The 20547-nt window shown below is 53.1% G+C and overlaps 4 protein-coding genes across 4 annotated transcripts; 1 reads left to right on the forward strand and 3 right to left on the reverse strand.

Annotated features, from left to right (window-relative positions):
- Positions 1 to 2442: 2442 nt before the first annotated feature.
- Positions 2443 to 2766, reverse strand: AYL99_11739 (hypothetical protein; the record flags this gene model as incomplete). The annotated part of the gene is made up of 1 exon (XM_018843244.1): positions 2443 to 2766. One exon carries the CDS (start codon positions 2764 to 2766, stop codon positions 2443 to 2445), a length of 324 nt encoding a protein of 107 aa, XP_018687571.1.
- Positions 2767 to 8368: 5602 nt separating this feature from the next.
- On the forward strand, positions 8369 to 8713 carry AYL99_11740 (hypothetical protein; the record flags this gene model as incomplete). Its single annotated transcript, XM_018843245.1, has 1 exon — positions 8369 to 8713. One exon carries the CDS (start codon positions 8369 to 8371, stop codon positions 8711 to 8713), a length of 345 nt encoding a protein of 114 aa, XP_018687572.1.
- Positions 8714 to 16658: 7945 nt separating this feature from the next.
- Positions 16659 to 16982, reverse strand: AYL99_11741 (hypothetical protein; the record flags this gene model as incomplete). Its single annotated transcript, XM_018843246.1, has 1 exon — positions 16659 to 16982. One exon carries the CDS (start codon positions 16980 to 16982, stop codon positions 16659 to 16661), a length of 324 nt encoding a protein of 107 aa, XP_018687573.1.
- A 1558-nt stretch (positions 16983 to 18540) lies between these two features.
- Positions 18541 to 19382, reverse strand: AYL99_11742 (hypothetical protein; the record flags this gene model as incomplete). Its single annotated transcript, XM_018843247.1, has 3 exons — positions 18541 to 19133; positions 19245 to 19307; positions 19364 to 19382. 3 exons carry the CDS (start codon positions 19380 to 19382, stop codon positions 18541 to 18543), a joined length of 675 nt encoding a protein of 224 aa, XP_018687574.1.
- Positions 19383 to 20547: the final 1165 nt, after the last annotated feature.

The following is a 20547-nucleotide window of genomic DNA, read 5'->3' on the forward strand; positions in this document are numbered from 1 at the left end:
GAGGGCACGTAGCGTGCGTAGAAGCCAGACATGTGATATGGCGATTGAGGACAGAAAGGATGTGGCCGAAGGACAACAAGAGAGGCGCAGCACGGACCCCTCAACATTGGCCTGGGCAGGGGATGAAGCCACCGGCGTGGTGGATGTGAGGCCGAGGCGGCGGCCAGCCTCAGACTTTTGAGCTAGAGGCCCACGGATGGAGAATGGAGGGTCAGTTGCGCGATGGCATTGGAAGAATTGACGGAGCGATGAAATGTTTCCATGACTGCTTCTGGATTGCCTCGTCAAACACCCACATTGGTGACATGCGATTTTCCGAGTACAAATGGTACACCCGAGGACACATCACTGGCTGTAGCCACGATGCGCGAGCGACACTGCTCCACTTGCTTGCTGCAAGCAGAGTCGTCCGACCACGACTGGACGATCTCGAGGATCTTCAGCCACGCTTGATCGAGCATCAACTTTGTGGCGGAGTAGTTTAGCCACAGAGCGGTAGACACAATACTGGGATAATTGTAGACCTCGGGGGAGAAGAAGTCCGGGTAGAGCCAGATGGGCTCGTGGGTACAAAATGCCGGCACGGGTTCCAGGAGGTTGGAACTTGAGATGCCCAATTCAGCAATGCGTTGTCCAATCTCTCTGCTTCATTCTGCAGTTTCTGGGCCGTGTGAACAGCCCAAATGTTTCCTCCATAACCGGCGAGATAACCCTGGAGCCACGTTTCTGTGCATGCGCCGTGGGCATGTCGAGTCTCCGACGTGACGAGCATATGATTCTCCCAGCCCAATGCCCTCAGCCCTGGCATCGACCACTGCCTCCAGACACGAGGATCTCGAAAGCGAAGGTGGCAGCAGCTAAATTGGTTACAAGTCGTGATAAAGGGAATGGATGTAACAGGAGAAATGGAACAAACAAGAGCGTCGAGGTAAGATAGGTGTGGACGGAAACGCTGCAGTCATTTCCCTAGTCCAGGCGAGAGGTCGCTTGGTCTCAGATCGAGATGTGATATGCTGGGCAAGCGTCTTGACGAGGACAGAAACAAAGTCCATTCGCGACTGTAGTTGCTCGCGAGTTGGTATGGCGTTTGGTGAGGGTTGTGGTAGAACTCAAGGACCGGCGCGTTGCTCAATGGTCAGCACTGTAGTTTTCTCCACCAAACGATTGAATGCCCGGTGGCTGCGGGTTGTCATTTGGCAGACAAGGCTGTCTTAGCCCCAGTCGCCTGTCTCAAGCGCAATCACCGCACTCCCTCGGACTATCGCGGCATTGCAACAAGATGTTTGCAGAGAACAGCATTGCTGCCAGTTTGTCAGAACACCATCGGGAGGGCCACTACACATGTTAAACTCAAGCTGGAAGAGAAAGAAGACAAAAAAAAGTGAGAAGGACGCATGTTGCTCGAGATCGCTTGCGCCATGTCTCTGCGGTAGAATCCCTGACTCCCTGTGGGGACTCTTTTTTGGGATGGACTGTCGAGACAGATACGGAATGTAATCTACTCTCCCGCACTCTTTTCTTGCTGAGTACGGAGTCCATCGCAGGCCCATCGTGTCATACTGTTCCAGGCACCGACAGAGTAACAATCAACGATGCATATGTGAGCGGTGTGACTAAGATGAGTCCTCACTATGGAGGCCGCCCAAGTGCAACAAAGTCGTCAACCCAGATTCACTTGCCCAGACACTGCGTTAGTGGCATATCTTCTCAACGGATGCTCAATATCTGCTGCTGTCACACTTCGGCACCTGGCAACAGCATCAATAGCCGTTTAGTCAGCTCGTTCCGATGCTCCGTCATAGCTGTCGAGAGGCGAAGCTGCTGGTGCTGCTCTGGGCTAACGATTCCGAATCAATATTGGCACTTCCGCTATCCCGGCTTCCAGCGCTAGTTCTGGCACTTCCAATCAGACCTTTCATAAAAGCTTTTGGTGGTGGGAACAGTTTGTTCACTTATTTCGCTTTGTTCCATTTAGTGTGGAGGAGTGATACCGAGCTGGCGCGGTGGATATCTCGGTACCAGTGCAGGCATTCCTCCTGGGGGGGACGGACGGGAGCGACACCGTTAAGGAAGACCGCCGCCGCGGTCACACCACGAGATCTCCGCAGTTCGACGGGAGGAGATCGACGCCGTCAACGAAGACCTCCGTTGTGGTCGACGAGAGGCGGTCGACATCGTTAAGGAGAATTGTTATCCTTATACCACGAGAACTCCGTAGTTTGACGAAAGGGAGTCGGTGTAGTTGAGGAGGATTGCCGCCTCTCACAACGAGATCTCCGAAGTTCGACGGGAGGGCCGTTGCGCTGTCCTAGTTGTATATAAGGATCGAAGGGTGGAGATAGTCGATTGGGTCCAATCGATTTGGGCTGAATGGGTTCCCTGGAGAACGACTTGTCCGTGTACCAGGTGGACCAGGAATGGTCCTCCATTCGCAGCCAGCTCTTAAAGCCGTTCATAGTCGCTGTCACTTGAGTTATCGAACCAAGGCGTGTGAGCCGACTCGTGGTTCAACACCTCAACGTCGTCGTCCCCATTCAAGTTCAAATGATAGACCGACACCGACGGCTCATCCAGGGCAGCAACACTCTCGATGTCATCCAAGTCAGAGACAATGGCACTGGCATTGGCATCGACCTGCACTTCTAAGATCCGGTCTCTGGAGGACCTCAAGCGACTAGGGCGCTCCGACTGTGACCTCATAGCCTGCGTCGATCGAAGGGTAAGGATCAATAAACGACCAAGTGACGAGGATGTATACGAAGCCATCTTGGAGCACAACGCAGTGAGTACGAGTCGGCTTCGATACACCCAAGAGGCATTCGAGGAGAATAGCAGAGGATCGATCAGCTGAGAGCTCTTCGAATTCGTGGCACATGTTTGAAGTCTGCTGCCATCCTAGCAGACGATGCTTGTTTGGGTTGCTTCCACATGGTTCCCGATTTGTAGCTGTTGTGGCGCAAAAGGCGCAGTGTGCTCGATTTAACGAGTTACGTCGCCCGAGTTCGGAGTGGCTACTTCCACTGTAAGTAGCATGATGGAGTTGAGATACCCCAGCTCCAGAAGTTTTCATGCTCGACCCAGAACTCAGATTAGCGGAGCTCGCATTTAGGAATACGACCCCAGCGGCGCCCCAGACAGTATTGGAGAACAGCTGCAGCACGATCAAATACCTGCCGAGACTCCTGCAATATCTTGTCCTTGGCCGTTTTCGGGGGCTGCGCCGTCTGTGTCTGGCTCGACACGTGGTCGAGGTCATTTCCCTGACCAAGGCTCGCATTGGATGACATCAAGACCGTTGCTGCCCTGGATGACTTCGGCTTCAGTGATAGCCTTGATGGTACCCAGGGAGAACTATAAAAGACAAGATAGACACCACGTCTTCAAGGGACAAGCACGTCGGTTTCAAGAAGGCTCCTTGTGTAATATCTTAATTGCTACCGTCCTTTGAACCTCCGAGTTGGTCCAAGAAGGAGAATAACATGCCCATGGCGTCGTCAGAAAGTCAACACATCCCATCCAGCCGGTAAGGTCGGGGGTGTTCCCTGATGAACGGCCTGTGTCTCCAAAGTTCGACGGAAGGGGGTCGATGTTGTTAAGGAGGATGCCGTCTTCACACATCGAGATCTCCGCAGTTCGACGGGGGGGCGACACCGTTAAAAAGGGACTCCCCTGCTGTCACACCACGAGAAATCGTTGTCTCAAATCAGATACCCCATGAGATTGGTTGGTTCGACGAGGCGGAGGGCGTGGAAAGCGCGAAGCTAAGGTGTCTCGATTTGAATGGGAGGCCGTGCTGTTCAGGTGCAGAAAGGTCTCAGCTATCGGCTTTGTCGATAGTGACAGTGGAGAAGGTAAGAAAGGGTGTCAAAGACGTCTCGATTTGAGGATAGCCAAAATTACCACAATATGACTGTGACGGCAGGGCACATATGCGATGGAGAACGCTCCAAGAATGTGATTTCCTATGTAAGGAGAGACTAAACTGGGGGAGAGGGAGGAAAGAAGGAAAGGAAAGAGTGAGTTGCCACGCTTTTGTGTGGCGACCACCTCTGCCAAGCCCCCCTTATCTGCCAAGCCGCCACCATCTCAGGTACCCAATCAGGGTACCGCATTGTCCTGTACGTAGCACGGGACCATATCGGCTAATTACCGTACTCTCTCACCTGGCCCGGTGTGGACAGGTCTTGCCTTTCCGTGTGCACGGCAGTGACAATGACGGTCATTTCGTCATCAGGCAGCAAAAGACTCATAGAACCTTTTCTCTAGACACCAGAGAGGTAAATATAGCCCTGCGTCTCCTCATAAAACAAAGGGAAATGCGACGCCGACAAGAGATTCCATCGGCGAACATAAATATCCTAAACATTCCAGTCGCTATTGGATAAGCGCCTGCGATAGCTATAGCGGGCCACGTCTTCATCTTTCTGTGCAACAGACAGTAAGGTTGATGACACGGGCGTTCTCCAATAGGGCTCGCCTCGAACCAGAGATATAACGCAGGTTGATTCCTGTCATATCGGATCTTGACGTGATTTGGGGTATCAAGAGGATGAGGTGGTGGAATGAAGTCGGGGGCTCCGCGGTATCTATCCCTCATCAATCCCTCCGGAATCGGTTTTTTGCCGAAGAAGACGGCCTGGAAGAAGTTGTCCGCCGAGGCGGGGCATGATAGGCGGCTGGAACAGTACTGCGTCTGGTTGAATAGAGAAAGAGATTGGCCCACGTGAACTTGGGTTCGATAACGGAAGCCGTTCTTGAGCATGTCCTGGCTGTCGTTGTCGGTCATGAGCACGTCGTTTGACAATGAGTTCCCAATAACTGGAGGACTGTCTGGAGAGACCGATAGATCACTCGTGGAGAGAGTTAGGTTTGCTTGGCGACCAACGGCTCGTCTGGCCCAACGCTCATTGTCTGTTCCGCCATGCTTTTGTCATCCAACTGTTGGGATGGGGATGAATTTTGCTTCCATCTCTTCTGGTCTGTAGGCACAGGAGAAAAGCATAACAACACAGAGAAAACCATGGCGACGGTTCAAGAAGCTCCCTGGCTTTCCGGCGTCGCGTCCAGCTCCCTTCGTGTGACCAGATACTCGCCTCGAAGGACTGGCTCTGCATCTCCGTTATTTAGAGTCGTAGCGGTCGGGTCGTTGTCGCGGGAAAGGAAAAACTTCTCATGATCTCCGCCGAGCAAGGTATTCTTCGATTTCGGCGGCGTCAGTACAGGCATCAACGGTTTGGTCAGCTGACGACGTCGATCAGAGCGAACACACAGTCAAATGTATTATCGAAGGCCACGACTCTCTGTATTTGCGCCAAGGTTGGGGTCAAGGCCACCAGCAGTGCGATGAAGTTTGGGGCACTATCGGCTGACTTGGGAATCTGGCATGCAGCGAGCAAGCCCACTGGGACTCCTCAAGGGTGCAATGTGCCTGAGGGTCGTCCTGGTGGTTGTCTTGGAGGTGATCCTGTAGGTGATTCCGCATCCTGCATAACCGGAAACTGAGGGTGACCGGCTTCCAAATAATTAATGCTCTTCACTTTAGCTACTGTTGCGAAAGTAACGAGCAAGCAATAAGTTCGCTGTTGTACCTCTGTCGTTATGAAACCTCCTCAGACTTGCATTGCAGTGACATCACGAACGCAGCCGAGGGTGAAGTTTGATTGTTGGGGCGCGGATCAGGACAGGAAGAGAGTCATCACGTTGACCAAGACTTAACATTAGCGTCGAATGTCACTGAGAATTTGACCCGGGCCCGCTCGGTGTATCTAATTTGTCTTCATTGACCCGCGAATCACAGCGTAAAGGTGTAGACTACGGTGGCAATATCATCAATCTTCACGCCAGGAGAGATCACAGCTTTGGTGCCTACGACCACTTCTGCAGTCAGGTACACACCATTGGCGATCTAGTACCCCTTTGTTCCTTTTCGATGAAGAGCGTCTTTGCAGTAGTCAGTTGTCAAGATGGCGGCGCTTGGACCAGCAATTGTGCGAGGACCTATTTCGATTATGCCGGCATTATCAAACGTGCAGTCCTTGCCTACATATACACACCATCTTGAATTCTGAGATTATACACATATGTGCACGTGAAAGGCGCCTCAATTTGAACTTCGAGACCGACATAGCCCTTGCCATGATTTGTAATGGAAACTTGTGCGTCGTGTCTTGACTTAGATCAACCACCCTGATCAATAAGTTGCGCACTTCCTGCTCGGAGAGCCCACTGTCCAGCTTGCAGACTACATTGTACCGTTGAAGAGTCCGCTCGCATCGTTGACCCTCATACACCAAGGTAGGATTGAAGCGATCATACTGCAACGACTTCAATATCTTGGACTTCTCTATGTCCTCTTGACTTGGAAGCCTGAAGCCGGGCCTGGCTTGGTCGAAGCCTGGGGAAGACAATCTTGCACTAGCTGTAGAAGTGAAATGACTTGACGAGGGAGTCATGTTTTCAGGTGGATATGTAGACTGCTGTGGCAGAGGAGCTGATGGCGGGCCAGCAACAATAAAGATTGACGGCTGAGAGGCCGCATGGCTGGGGAGGGTACAGTATTTGAACTGAAGGCTGAGCTTGGTAAGAAGACCGAGGATGCGGAGGGTAAGAATTGCCTCGATTTGGCGACCTGGGTATATCTCGTGAGTTTGATCCAGGTGGTGGTCCTTATCTATTGACCTCAGAATGAGAGGGAGGATTTTCTGAGATCCAAGAATTTTGACTCTGTTGTGACGGCCATTGTGGTTGACTAGGGTAGGGTGGTCGGTTCGGTGCTTCCTGTTACCGTACGGTGGTTGGCGCAGTCCGTTGTTGTCGTCGGTAGGTACAGGCAGTGCTTGACCGCCGTCATTGTGAGCGCTTCGGCAACTTGGACGAGAGATCTCCAACTGCGGTCGTTTCCGTTTCTGCCTGACTTGCCCCTGACCGCGCGGTTGAGGGTAGGTGTCGCCGTTAATCTGTGAAGGACGCTCGGTGTCCATCCGCGAGTGGTCTTGTGGGAATGACAGCCGGCTAGAGGTACTGCTTTCTGCGACGACATGGTTGGTGGGGACATGACTGGCGCACGACAGATTCGCCTACCGTTGCTGGAGGTGCAGTTGGCTGCGACGAATCGTCATGGACCAGTATCTGGGCTTGAAGCCATATCTTTACCCGACAAACGATCCGGTTTGATTCATCAGCAGCTGACTGTCCTCAGCGACACAGAACTGTATGAGTGCCTGTGGATAACCCCAAGCCCCCTTTTGCCAGCCACCTCTTGAATAGAACGTGGAAACGGGGGAAGATATACATAGGCCCTCGGTGAAACGTGCACTTAGATAGCCTCCCGTTTCTATTAGGGCCAGCGCGAAAAAGGTCTTCGAAGAGCAGACTCACTGGAGGCTGTTGGGGATGGCTGGCATGTGCAAAACGGCGCACTGGGAGGTGGAGGCTTCAAGGGCGCTTATGATCTGTGCAACCTGAGGAGAGTGGCAAGCGCCAAAATACTCAATATACTCATCCGGCTCAGCCGCAGACCCGGTTGGTGCATCTTGAGAACGTAGGAAATCCAATGAGGTCCCCAAAGATTCCTGCGAGGGTGAAGGGGGAAGCTGAAAATAGGCCGATTTGCGTTGGCGGGCTGTGATTGCATGTGACCCGGAAGACTTGCCATTTACGTCGTGGTCATTTCTGGTCCATTGTCCATTGCGTCTTCCCACGTCAAATCGCAGCCACAGAGTCGGTCATTTGAAGGCAGTTCCACCACTTTGCTGTTATTTTACCGATCGGATATTCTTCACAATGCATCTGTATCATCGCTGGCTCAGTGTTGGCCATGGTTTAGCATTAAATTGCAGGCCGCAAGGCGTTCAATCGCTCATCGCTGTGCAGCTTTTACCGCGCCCAGGTCTCCCAACCAACTTCGCCGTTACCTCGCCGTCATTGCAGCCACCACGACTACCTCTCTTCGCCTCCTCTGCCTGCGAGGGTGGCATCCCCTAGCGGACCATAACGAGCATTCAAGCTTAGTCGAACCGCGAAAGGCACGGTGTGCCTATCAGACCACACATGTGCTCGCAACGTCCCGCCAGAGGCCCCTCGAACACCAAGCGTTTTCTGAAATTCGACGATCAGGGAGAGCTCAGCCTGACCGGAGACCTTCAAGATGACATCCCTCTCTACGCGATCCTCTCGCATACGTAGAGAGACGATAAGGACGAGGTCAACTTCGACGATTTGAAGCACAAATCGTTCAAGAACAAGGCTTGCTATGCGAAGATCCGATTCTGCGGCGAGCAAGCGAAGCAGGACAAGCTTGAATACTTCTGGGTGGACACGTGCTGCATCAACAAAGCGAACAATACCGAATTCGGAGGCCATCAACTCGATGTTTCACCGGTGCCGCGATGCCCTCAAGTGTTATGTCTACCTGGCCGACGTGTCTATCCCTGACGGGGAAAACCAAACAGAATGGACATGGGAGGCGGCCTTCCGCAACAGCCTGTGGCTCACACGGGGCTGGACACTTCAAAAGCTTTTGGCGCCGGCATCGGTGGAGTTCTTTTCGCGCGAAGAGCAACGACTGGGTAGCAGGAGCACCATCGAACAGCAGATCCACGAGATCTCGTATATTCCAATTGCGGCCTTCCGCGGCACTCCTTTATCTCAATTCAGTGTGGATGAGCGCATGCGGTGGGCAGCCAAACCGAACACCAAGAAGAAGGAGGACTAGGCATACTGTTTGCTCGGAATTTTTAATATCTTCATGCCTCCCGTCTATGGCGAAGAAGACCACGCTTTCATTTTCAAGCGATCACGTTATGGGAGACGTAGTGTACATTTGGGTCCGAGAATCCGGTCGCGCTGCAGCATCTTGACGGGATGTGGATGGCTACTTTATAGTTTAAGGTACGATTAGACACTGTTGTCGCTACTCGATCGGCTGTGTTCTCACCTCGATATCGATAAGTATAGCGTCGAGCAGCGGTGGATGAAAATTTATGAGCTTATTAGTCGTAACATTCGGATCGTTGGTCGAGTTCGAGATGCGGTGCGGGCGCTAGAGCAAGTGGTGAGAATTCAAGGGTGGACATTAGTAGAGGATCATCCCGATCGACTGGGATCGCAGCACGCGTTGGCAATAGCATATCATGCGAATAGACAAGGGAAGGAGGCGGCGGGGTTGCTGCTGGAGGTAGTGCGGATACATGAGCAGACACCGGCGGACGATTATCCTTCACGACTGGCGTCGCGGCACAATCTGGCTGCTGTCTTTTGGGAACTCGGCCGGCATGCCGCAGCTTTGGAGATGATGAGGCATGTTATAGAGATACGCAAATAGGTGCTTGACTCTGATCACCGTGATCGCATGGCATCCGAGGTTAAAAGTTCAATCGACAATGGTCACACGGCATGGCATAACGTATTTCCTAACCCAGCCCAAGAAAGTTCATAGAATATCTTGTACTTGCATGTCCAAGTATGCAAGCACCTACCGTAGTCTTCGTTTGTGTCCATTGCCGCTAAAAGCCAAGGGCAGAATGATTGTTCCCTCATTCATGTTCCACAATGTCAAACCATTTTTATAAGAAACTGCCACGGATGTGGCTATCCGAGACGCGGTACGACCTACGCAACCAGTGTCACCCGGGAAGCAGGGCTGTTACAATGACTGTTACAATGCGCTTCCCGGCCGACAACACCCCATGGGGCCAACGGCCCCAAATGCCAAGGCGGCCCCCACGAGGCATACACAGGAAAGAGATAAATAGGACCTCGATTCTCGCACTGCTGGAGAAGCCCTCAACAGTGCGAGAAGTCGATGTCTCAAGGACAGCTTTATACAATCAAGAATCAAGATACGTGTTCAACCCTCTGACTCTTCGTCTAACGATCCCACCCCAAATCTCTCTGACACTACTGCTATGGCTATGATGGCTACCGCGATAGCTATCACGATCGCTGCCTGCTTGCAGAGTGAACCCGACTCGACTCGGCTCGGCTGGATCGACGAATAAGCTCCTTTCACTCTCCGAATACCTAACGGAAACACCCGTTCGTCCGCATCTTTCCAGCTCGCGTGAACCCAATAGTCAGTCCAGAATGTTTTCATCTTCTGCGGTTTGATAGAAATATCTATCTCCCTCCGAATTGCTGTATCGCCATAGGTTCCTTTAGAGATTTTCAAGAAAGGAAGATTTCTTGATGGCGTCTCTCCGAACGCGAAAGTCTCCTGAAAAATCGACTCTGGGACACCAGTAGTATCCCGTTCCCACACCTCCCATAGTATCTTCATTACCCCAATCACCTTGGCGGTACCGCACCAAATTATACCGGTTGTCTCGTCTATTCGGAATTCCTGAGAGACTTCGGTCGATACCGGAGATTTAAATGTTGGCGTTTCGGTCACTTTGATCAGAACAACGCGTTGAATATCAGCGTCATTATTCAAATAGAACGGAGCGAGATATCGGAGCTCTAGGAGAGATTGAGTCTGGTCCACTTCGATAATCGTATGATTTCTGCTATCGCCTATACTCTTTCTCCATCTAATAAATAAGTCGGGTATTTTTTGCGCTGATACGTAGTCTTCTGTGACCATCCTAATAGTTGAACCCTGACTGACCGATATCTTAGGCCGGAGAGTGGATGTTAAGTTTGATTTAGTATTATACGCGAGTTGCGAAAGGAATTCAAGGACGGTATGGTGTCTGTGACTTCTTAGAGGTATAATAGTAATTAGAGAGACCGAGCTATCGAAGAAAACCCGAAATAATTTCCTAAGAGATGTCAGCGCGCCGCCAGAAGAAGAGAAGTCGAGGATCAGTGAGGATAGCAAGCAAGTGCGTGGGCGGGCGTCTTTTTATATACGGAGGAAGTTATATCCGGTCGAGTACTTCGCATGATCACGTATAACAACGGTGGAGTGGGAATCACCTCAAGTGCATGATGTACCAAGAAGCCTTTGTCAAATCACTGCAAATAAACCCAACCGGGGCTTTCTCGACTGCAAACGGATGAGCAGTCCCTACCTTGATGACAGGGAGTCCTTGTTGATGGGACTGCGATGTCTGCAAACAAAGCCTCACCAGGGCTTTGTTAGTCGGACACGGATGCGTAGCAGTCACTACCTTGGCGGTAGGGCGTCTTTGTTGATACTGTCAGCAGATCCACCAGGGCTGCTTTGTTGATCGGACACGGATGCACAGTAGTCTCTGCCTTGATAACACGGTGGCTTTGTTGATAGCACTGCGATATCTGCGAACAGAGCCCCACCAAGGCTTTGTTGATCGAACACGGATGCGCAGCAGTCTCTGCCTTGATGACAGGGTGGCTTTGTGGATTGCACTGCGACACACTGCAAACAGACCCAAGTTGTCACCCGGGAAGCAGGGCTGTTACAATGACTGTTACAATGCGCTTCCCGGCCGACAACACCCCATGGGGCAAATGGCCCCCATCAGGCGCTTGGCCCCCATGGGGCGAAAAGGGCGAAGGGCCCCCATGGGGCCAACGGCCCCAAATGCCAAGGCGGCCCCCACGAGGCATACACAGGAAAGAGATAAATAGGACCTCTATTCTCGCACTGCTGGAGAAGCCCTCAACAGTGCGAGAAGTCGATGTCTCAAGGACAGCTTTATACAAATCAAGATACGTGTTGAAACCCTCTGACTCTCCGTCTAACGATCCCACCCCAAGGCTCTCTGACAATTATTTTGACTACCGGTAGCTTGATAAGCAGATTTTTGGTGATCCAGGGAGGAGCGAGACAGCTGATTTAGCCCAGCCGTTTGCCACCACAGTCCATGGCGGAAGGGAGTTTGGGGCATAGAAGAAAAGAGGTTGCCGAAAGGTATGCCTGTGCAATCAGCATTCGTTGGCCGGATGGGGTCGACGTGGCACGGTGCAACGGGAAAGCAGGAAAAGATGACTCCGTGTGTGCCGGCGACTGTGGTCGCAACACCACTTGTGACTATGTTTGCCAGCGCAGAGAACGGCTCGATCTGGGTCTGGGGGCTCACACGACGACCCCTTTAGCCGAACAGCATCATTGCACCTTCATTCTTTGCTCTTGGAGTCTTGGTCCTCATCTTTCTTCCTGGGCTCTGGGTCCCGATTGAGTTGGTCCCAACCAGATTGCTGAACCCCATTCTGAGGAGGTTGCTTCTGCTCTTCCTTAACGCTGCCTGCGGCAGGGTCTTTCCTTCCAGATGCGGTAGAGGGCATGTTCGGAGGACCTGGGCGCTTCGCTGACTGTAGAGAACGCCAAGAATCCCTTTAGGAACGAGATGCTCAAGATGCAGTGAGAATGGGTGTACTGAATCGAGCAGATATAAAGTAAGACTTGCTGAAAGAGGCCGGTAGCATCCAGGGAGGTTTAGCAAGAGCAGTTCTTATACCTGATGGTCCCCCGTTACTGACCTTTAGGCAAGTACATTGCCGGTTCCTGGTCATTCTCCGACTCGACGGGGTCAGGCAACTCCATGAGCAAATCTTTCTCGAGACACTCCACATTCCGGTTGGTAAAATCTTCTCATCCAACGCCAGTGCATAAAATACTTGTCAAAAGATCAAAGAGTCGCCATGAATCCTCAGAGCTCTACTAGCATTCATGCACCGGGCCATTCCTTTCAACCGCTGGTAGCAGTTGGCATGATGCATGTAGTCCTCCTTACACTAGTCTGCCAAAGGGAAAAGTCCGTATCATGCATGTCCATGGATGTGGGTCTCCTGAGAACGACATGTCCCCGGGGAATCAATGACAGAACGCCAGTGAGGTGGGTTCCTGAAGGACCAGGCTATGGAAAGCCATACGTGCGGTGACCGTGGCTACGGACCGCTGCCTCCTTGGCATATGCAAGCACTAGTCTATCATGCAACATGAGGCAGAGACCACCCCCAGCCTCATGGGTCATTCATGCTCCACACCACTGGATAGATGATCTAGTATTCGCAAAGATGTACCACGTTTCGGTATTTTCCGTGTTTACTACGATGAGCCCACCGAGCACAAACGGAGAATGATAAGGCCTGCATTGGGTGGCTGAACATGGCGATGAGAGAAGAGCAAGTCACGAGCGGAATGGCTGTTGTTGTGTATATCCTTAGTGATAGAAGTCGTTATATTCAGCAATAAACGGGTTCACGAAGAAGGGTAAAACTCCCCTGTGTGGTCCGTTTCCTAAGCAAAAAAGGTTTTCTGACATGCAATTTCATCGTCTGGTTATTAGCTGGGACAACCTCACCTGCTTGCGCTTGTTGCATTCAAGGTTCTCGTAATTCAGTAGGATGTATCAAGCCGCTACTTATAGACTGCACAAGGGTCGCAAGACGGCCGCATACACTCTGTTTGTCCGCATTTTAGCAGCTGAAAGATCCACCGCGGAAAACAGTGTTGGAATACTGCAGGGGTGTCGTCTGATGGCTGGATGGACGGCCACATGGAACTGGAAACAGAAAATTGAATGGCTACGAGTGAGCCTTCGGCGGATCGGATCAGCACGCCTTCACACACCGCCCACTCCTCCAACATCACATCGATAGACGAAAGGCTTGAGGTGAGCTGACTGTACGTGACGTTTCCACCCGTTGACCGAGCCAAAACGGCGTTGGCACCCGTAGGGTTCAAATAAACAGGCTAACTGGCCTTGGTGGTCCCGGATGTGCGCCAACGGGTTTGTCAAAGCGATTGTCTCGATCCGAAGCGAAAGGCGTGTTTTCCTCAAGGGGAGATGAATGGCTTGCTGTGGCAAGGTGTGACTGGCAAGGGAACCTCTCTGGACAGTAAATTCGATAGCAAGTTCGCTCAATTGCGCGTGACAGAATCTACTGTAGCACCACTCTACTTGGCTGTGGTCTCTTTCTCTTAGGCACACTAGCCTCGCCAGAGATAGGGCTCTATCGCGGTGCGATCAACAGGCGTTAACAGAGCGCATTCATACACACCTTTGGCCCAAGTGCTAATCCCATAGCTCATGCACCATAGAGAAATAGGTAGCTTCCGATCCTCACATAAAATACTAGGCAGGAAGAGGTGGAAGATGTACGAGGAAGCCCTCCGCCATCGATTCCGACTTGGTCGGCATAACTAGCACTGCGAAGATCTCGAGGCTCCTGCGACCTTTATCCTGTCGACATGCCGCAGTGTCATGACGCTTCTGGCTTGGCCAACATTTTCCCAGAACGCTCTTTCACCCTTCCGTTTCGGGCTGCTGGTCAAAATAGAGATTGAGGCGTGAGCCCACTGGGACTCCTCAAGGCGACAGCGAAGCGAGGAGAGACTTTCCAAGGGTGCAATGGGTCTGAGGGTCGTTCTAGAGGTCCTCCTGCACGCAGTCCTAGACGTTGCTCTGAAGGTGGCCCCGAATGGTCCTGCAGGTGATCCTGGTGGTGGTCTTGGAGGTCATCCTGGAGATGTTCTCGTGCGTGGGCCTGGCGATTACCTGCTGGGCATTAGGAAGGTCACCACTGCCGCCCCCAAAGTATGTAGGTATTGTATCCAAGTAGGTATTGCTTTGCTGGCAAAACGCAGAGTAATGAGCTCGGCTGACCCCGATGAATGTCTGCTCACGGGGGCTTGTCAAGCCGATTTTGACAGCGAGTCTGTAATGCCAAAGTTCCACCTTTTCTTCCCAACGCCAGCAGGCTTTCAGGGAGCAAGATAGAGGGAGAGGAGGGAGAGTTTCGTCGAGACCGAGGCGAGGAAGAGATTCAGCGAGAGTCAGAGGAAAAAGGGTTTGGTCGAGAGAGGGATGAGGAAGAAAATGATTGAGAAAGAGAGGGGGAAGAGATCGGTCGGAGGAATCGAGGAGGTTTCAGACTGAGCGGGCGTGAGTTTAGGGCACTGCGATCCGTCAGTTCCACACCCTGTAGGACACGTTGTTCACAGATGATTTCACCGTCACCAAACGATAAGATTGAAGCCGCTTAACGAATATGTTGGAGTGTTGAGATGAAGTTGTTGAAAGTCAACTTGGTGGACGGCGACGAGGTGGAAATGGAAAGGATGATTGTCGGTGTGTGTGCGGAGGCATGATGGATTGTCGGTGTACGCAGGCAGGAGTCGGGAGCGGAATAATCCGCCAAAATCTGCCGAGGTCACGTGATCTGTCTTTTTCAGAAGCGCGGCCGTGCGTTCACTCTTGCCGGTAAAATAGACTATGAGGCGTGAGCCCATTGGCACCCCTCAAGGCACCAGCAAAGCGAGGAGAGTCTGCGCAAGAGTTCAATGGGCCTAGGGGCCGTCCTGGATGTGGCCCTGGAGATGGCTCCGTCGGCGACCTTCATGTCTCGGTCAAACAACTCCCTGAGCCGGGCAACGAGCCGCGGCCGAAGGACGTCCGGAGAAAAAAGGGGGACCGTGGTGGCCACGGTTGAGTCGGGCAGGACAAGCAGTCGAGAAAAGATGGAAGATGGGACGTGCCAGCTGCTTCTCGCTCCAAAAGCCGCTTGCATGGGCTCCGAGCTCAATTGGAAGTCGAAGCTTACGTCTCAAGGGTGCAGGACGAGACATCCCGGCCGAAGGACACGATAGTTGACATTACCTAGGCTGGTGAAAGTGGTGCGAACTCGAATTTGATTTAAAATAATATATCGACGGATTTTTTATCCACAAACGGTCAAAAATACAGTAGGTACTGGAGAAACACGGGGTGTAAATGTCCCAGCATTGGAAATTTCGGCCATGTCGCATACTGCCAAGCGTCGTCTTCTCTTCCCTTTCACCACGACTGCATAACAGCGACCTTTGACCGAATGATCAGTCCTCTTGACACTACCCCGTGACGACCTCATCGCCACCTTGGCCGATCTCATGAAGCAAATGCCATTTTCGCCTCAGCGCTCCTTTCAGTGGAGCAAGCCTGGGTTGCGTTTCGGAGGAGGTCGTTCGGTATGGTGCATCGACATCATTCGTTTCCCGGCTGAAAGGCAGCTGCAAGGCTTTCCTGACCAACCGCGACAGCCTGGTTAGTCCCTTGTAAACGGAGCTCATAGCGCAAGTTACGTCCACCAACAATGACGACAAGCCTCGCATATACTTCGTAATGAAAGAGACCTTGTCACAGACATGTTTGTTATTCCTCAGGTGCGTCACGTCGAAGACGATTTGGCTGAATGATTCGCCGTCTAAAGGCAGCGTTGGCGTCAGTGTATAGATGTAAAGCACCATTCACACTAACCACTGTCAAATCGATAATAGTCTTCGCGTTCGTGATTCGTAGTACCGCTCTCTTCGTCACCGTTGTTCTGAGTGACTGAGGTCGGTCTGCCCTTGCTGTCTGCCACATACAAAGTTTCCCTGGATCTCGAGCTCTGCTTTATGAATGGGAAACATGTATCGTCCCGCTTGGACACTTGCTGCAGCATAGTTTCGCGGCCCTGAGAGAGCAGCCACTGCAGTCTCGCGCTCAGACACACGAAATAGATTGTTGACACAGCCATGCTGAATATTTCCTCCTTCGTCGCAGCATGCAGACGGCGGAATGCGTTTCCTCTCCAGGCTGCAGGTACACAGAGAACGAACTCAACGCGAGAATCAGAAGTATAACCGACCCTCACCAACCGGTCGTGGGCATGGCGGAAGAGGTTCTCCAAGTAGTGCGCAATGAAGTCGGTTTCGTTCTTGATGAGTTTTGTCATACACAGTCTTTTGCAAGTTTCCTGCAACTGAGCCCATATTATTCTCTCGTGGACTCTCTCTCGTCAAGTAGCAGCTTGAATTGGGTAAGCCGCTCGGAATCGTCAAACTGACCGCCAGCATTGTCGATCTGGTGTTGAACGCCATAGCTCCAGTACAGATCGGGTGCTGTTGTAGTGTCGGGGCTTGAATCCATTGTCGACGCCCATATCGACAGGCACGGATGAATCTTGCTTGATACCATCCGGTTGCTGGCCAGGGCTGGGATACAAGAGTTCAGTCGGTCCGTCATCGACAGAAGTTTTCCTGATGGCCAGTAGTAGGGAAAGGCATCGACCAGATCGATTTCGCTCCTCCAGACCATGGTGAATGTCCACATGATGCTTCACCCGAAAACAGACGGCTCTTACAGGACTTCTTACTCAGGTGATCCTCTGGTGTTGTCAATCGTCTTCAGTGCCTATATCTTTCTCTAACCCTGCCTTTCACGCGTCGGAGATGGCCTGCCGCATCTCCGTCTGCCTGGACATCCTGGATGAGCATACGTGGCTCCAGAAACCCCAGTGCCGTGGTGTCAAGCCATCGCTCCGTCTCCACCTGCTAGGTGTAGTGCGTAGGGTTGACGACCAATTGTCGACTCTCTTGCAGGGCCCCCTTCCACGCCGTTTGAACCGCCCGGACCTGGCTGTGCCGGTTGCATCGGATGGTCGCCATCTCTGTCTGCTGGTTCCGACGGGAGAGGTGCTTTGGATATATCACCTGAGAATCAATGTAGTCACTGTCGTCTGGATTGGAGGGCTCGGATCTCGGGTGCGTGTGGATATCGCTCAGACGCTGGCGTAAAGCATCGCCCTGCTGTCGTCGGTGCCGTCTCCCCCGTTCCTTTTGACGTCGGTGGTCTCCGTTGCGTATAGAACGAAAGGGATGGTGGGGAGGCCTCGGTATCGGATCCATGGTGGTGAGAATGGGGTGGTGACCAATGCAGGTGGATGACCTGACGAAGTGGTGAAATTGCAGTGCCTGGGGACGTCAGCCTAATTTCACTCGCTCAGTTCACCCCAGACCTGGGCGGCCGTGACCCGACTGATCCTAATTAGTTGGCGTTGAGGGGGACACGCATTGATGACCTCTGAGGGGGTCCCTCGTGGCGAGGTCGATACTCATCGATAAGATTCTTGCTGAAAATGGGCGATCTTGAATATTCGGACTGATCAGGGTCGTTGGGAAAGGCATAAACCGTGTTATTCAAGACGGTAGTCTCAATCGTTGATTTCGACCAGTCAGTCCCCGAGCAGTACCAGCTTTCGCTGGGGGAGGCGTGGAGGTTGAGCGCGGGAGCGTGATGGACATCGTGGAAGATGCATTGGGTCCGTCTCCATGGATGAGGACCTGCGAGGTGAAGGGGAGGGATATCGAGGGTGCTTTCGCAGATGTTTGGGGGATGCCCGTGACCAGCAATGGCGCACGGCGACGTAAATCAAAGTATAGACGCACAGCGAGCGTGGGTTGACGTTGTTTTGCACCATGAAGGCGGCGGAGTGCAGTCGCACGGGGCACCAAACGAATAGGACAAGGAAGTGGTACATGGTGCGAGTTCGGCTATCGAAATACAGGGCGACACTGTTGCCAGGGGCCGGAGAGCAAAGTCATCCTATTGCGTAACGATTCTCTCAGCGCGTGCGAATTGGGTGACGTGAAATCAACCTGATGTCTAGCTCTCGCCTCCAAGCCACCGTTAAGCGATGACGACGAGAGCACCGAACTTTCAGTTCCTTGCTGTCGACCACGAGCCCAATCCGTCCACCTCGTCACCACGAACCCCGTGACCGAATGTCACCCCAGGCCACGATTGCCCCGGTTTCTCCCTTCCGTCGTCACTGCCGTGCATCTTCGTCCTCGTCTATCCCCCTCATCACCAGCACCTAGGAGGAGGCTGCCCACGTCTCCATGAGGCGGTACGGTGCGGCCTTGACTTCGTCGTCCGTGTGGAAACTAGGGGTGGAGGGCGTGGGGGGTCGAGAATGATAAAGCTCGACCAGGAATTGGCCGGGGAGGGTGTGCGCGACGCGTTGGGGGAGACATGGGTCCTCTTCCAGCCACACGGAGGATGCTGTCACGAAGCTGCGCCTGAAAGTGCGAGTACGGGGAGGGACTGGGAGAAGATGAGGCACTTTTCCTTTCCGAGGTCGGAGCAGACGGCCTGCTTCACGATCGCCAGCGAAATCTGGAGACGGTGGGATAGGTCGGGCGAGGACGGAGGGGGTTGACGCCGAGCGGTGATCCATGAAAAGAGAAACGGCCGTCGTCAACCGCTGTTGGGTGTCTTGCCAGGCCTTCAACGCGACCCTTACAGCGGCAGGAGCCCGAGCGGACCGAACACCGAAGTCGCTGTCGTTGTCGTTGTCGTTGTCGTTGTCAGCGTCAGCGTCAGCGTCACCATCATCATCGGCGTCATCACCATCATCGTCAGACAGGACGATGGCGAGAATAGCGGAGAAAGAGCGAACTGGAACGTCTGCGGCCGATCACCCTTGAGCGCGAGGGTGTGAGAGAGGGAGGAGGGTGAGTCGGGGTTGTCTACAGCCGTATTGACCAGGAATAAGGCCAAGCGACATGGACTTCATACTCGAGCTGGACTGATTTGCTAAGCCGGCCCTCGGATCGATGTGCAATCGCGGCACGGTCCTCACTGATGCAGGAGCCAGTTTAGCCAGGGAGCGGGAGCCGTTTGCGGTCGACACTTACCGGGAGAACGACAGGTCATGGTTGGCAGTCCGATAGCAGCGCAAACCTGCTCGACGTGCAGAACGACAAGCGAGTGGAACTCGGGAGGTTGAAGCCCGGAACGCCCACGGCGACGAGGAGGAAGTCCTAACCTTGTATTCGATGAACACGGTCCTTGGACGAGATGTCATCCGCCACGCTGGATCGTGGCGAGTCACCCTCCTTACCTCGCTCCTCACTTCCCCCCCAGTGGCGAGGGGCGATCTACGGCAATCTCGTCTCACTCAGCCACCATATCCTCGACCGTGGTCGACCTCACATCGTCGGACTGGAGTGTACGGAGTGCGGCGGAAGAAAAGAGAGAAGCGGGAGGGATCAGAGCCGAGAAATCCACAAGAGACGGAGGTGCCGGACTGGCTGATGTACACACAATACTTCCTGACCCGAGGGGCTGGGGATCGAGAGATGGAGATCGACACCAATGCTGGCAATAACGTCAAAGTCGAGGATATCGTGTGCACCCATATGTTGGCGAAGGGGAGGGGAAAACGCGCCTCCCACAGACAGACCGACGCCTTCGCGTGAGGAGGTCCCCCTGAAGAAGAGGAGACGTTCAAGGAGGACGCAAAGGCGAGGGTCAATGGGAAGGGGAAGCCATAGGTCGTCGTGACCTAGCGAATGACGAGGGAGACGATAACGAACCGGGTTCGGATCCGAGTCCGGATCCGGACGATTCTGACCAAGAGTACCGTGCGTCGAAGAACCGCGGCGGGGGCAAGAAGAAAGAAGCCCGGGCGGAAGCTCCTGCGACCATGCTTGATGAAGCCATACCGCCTCTCTGATCGGTGCGCCAGAGGCGGACAAAGGCGGCGGTGCGAGATATGCTCGCGGGCCCGTGTCGTCGGTCTCGCAGTGTCACACGTGACTATTTGGTTCTGGCCGCACCGTCGGATGACGAAGCTGAAGGCGAGGTTGGAGTTGATGGAAGCAATGTCGCAGGATATGAACGGAGATTTTGGAGGCGATGGTGAGAACCCAACAAGTGCTAAAAACGATTATATTATTGAAGCCTCAAGCAGAGTGTGGGCTGGCGTCCTCGTTCGCTAGAGAGCAACTTGAGTGCGCCAGCGCGGAGTGACAGCAGCAATCTCTCTTCGCGTGGTTGCTGGCATGGCGAGCGCTGCGGCAAGTCTTCTGTTCACTTT

Source organism: Fonsecaea erecta (genome assembly GCF_001651985.1).
Source record: "Fonsecaea erecta strain CBS 125763 chromosome Unknown Scaff15, whole genome shotgun sequence".
Taxonomy (NCBI): Eukaryota; Fungi; Ascomycota; class Eurotiomycetes; order Chaetothyriales; family Herpotrichiellaceae; genus Fonsecaea; species Fonsecaea erecta.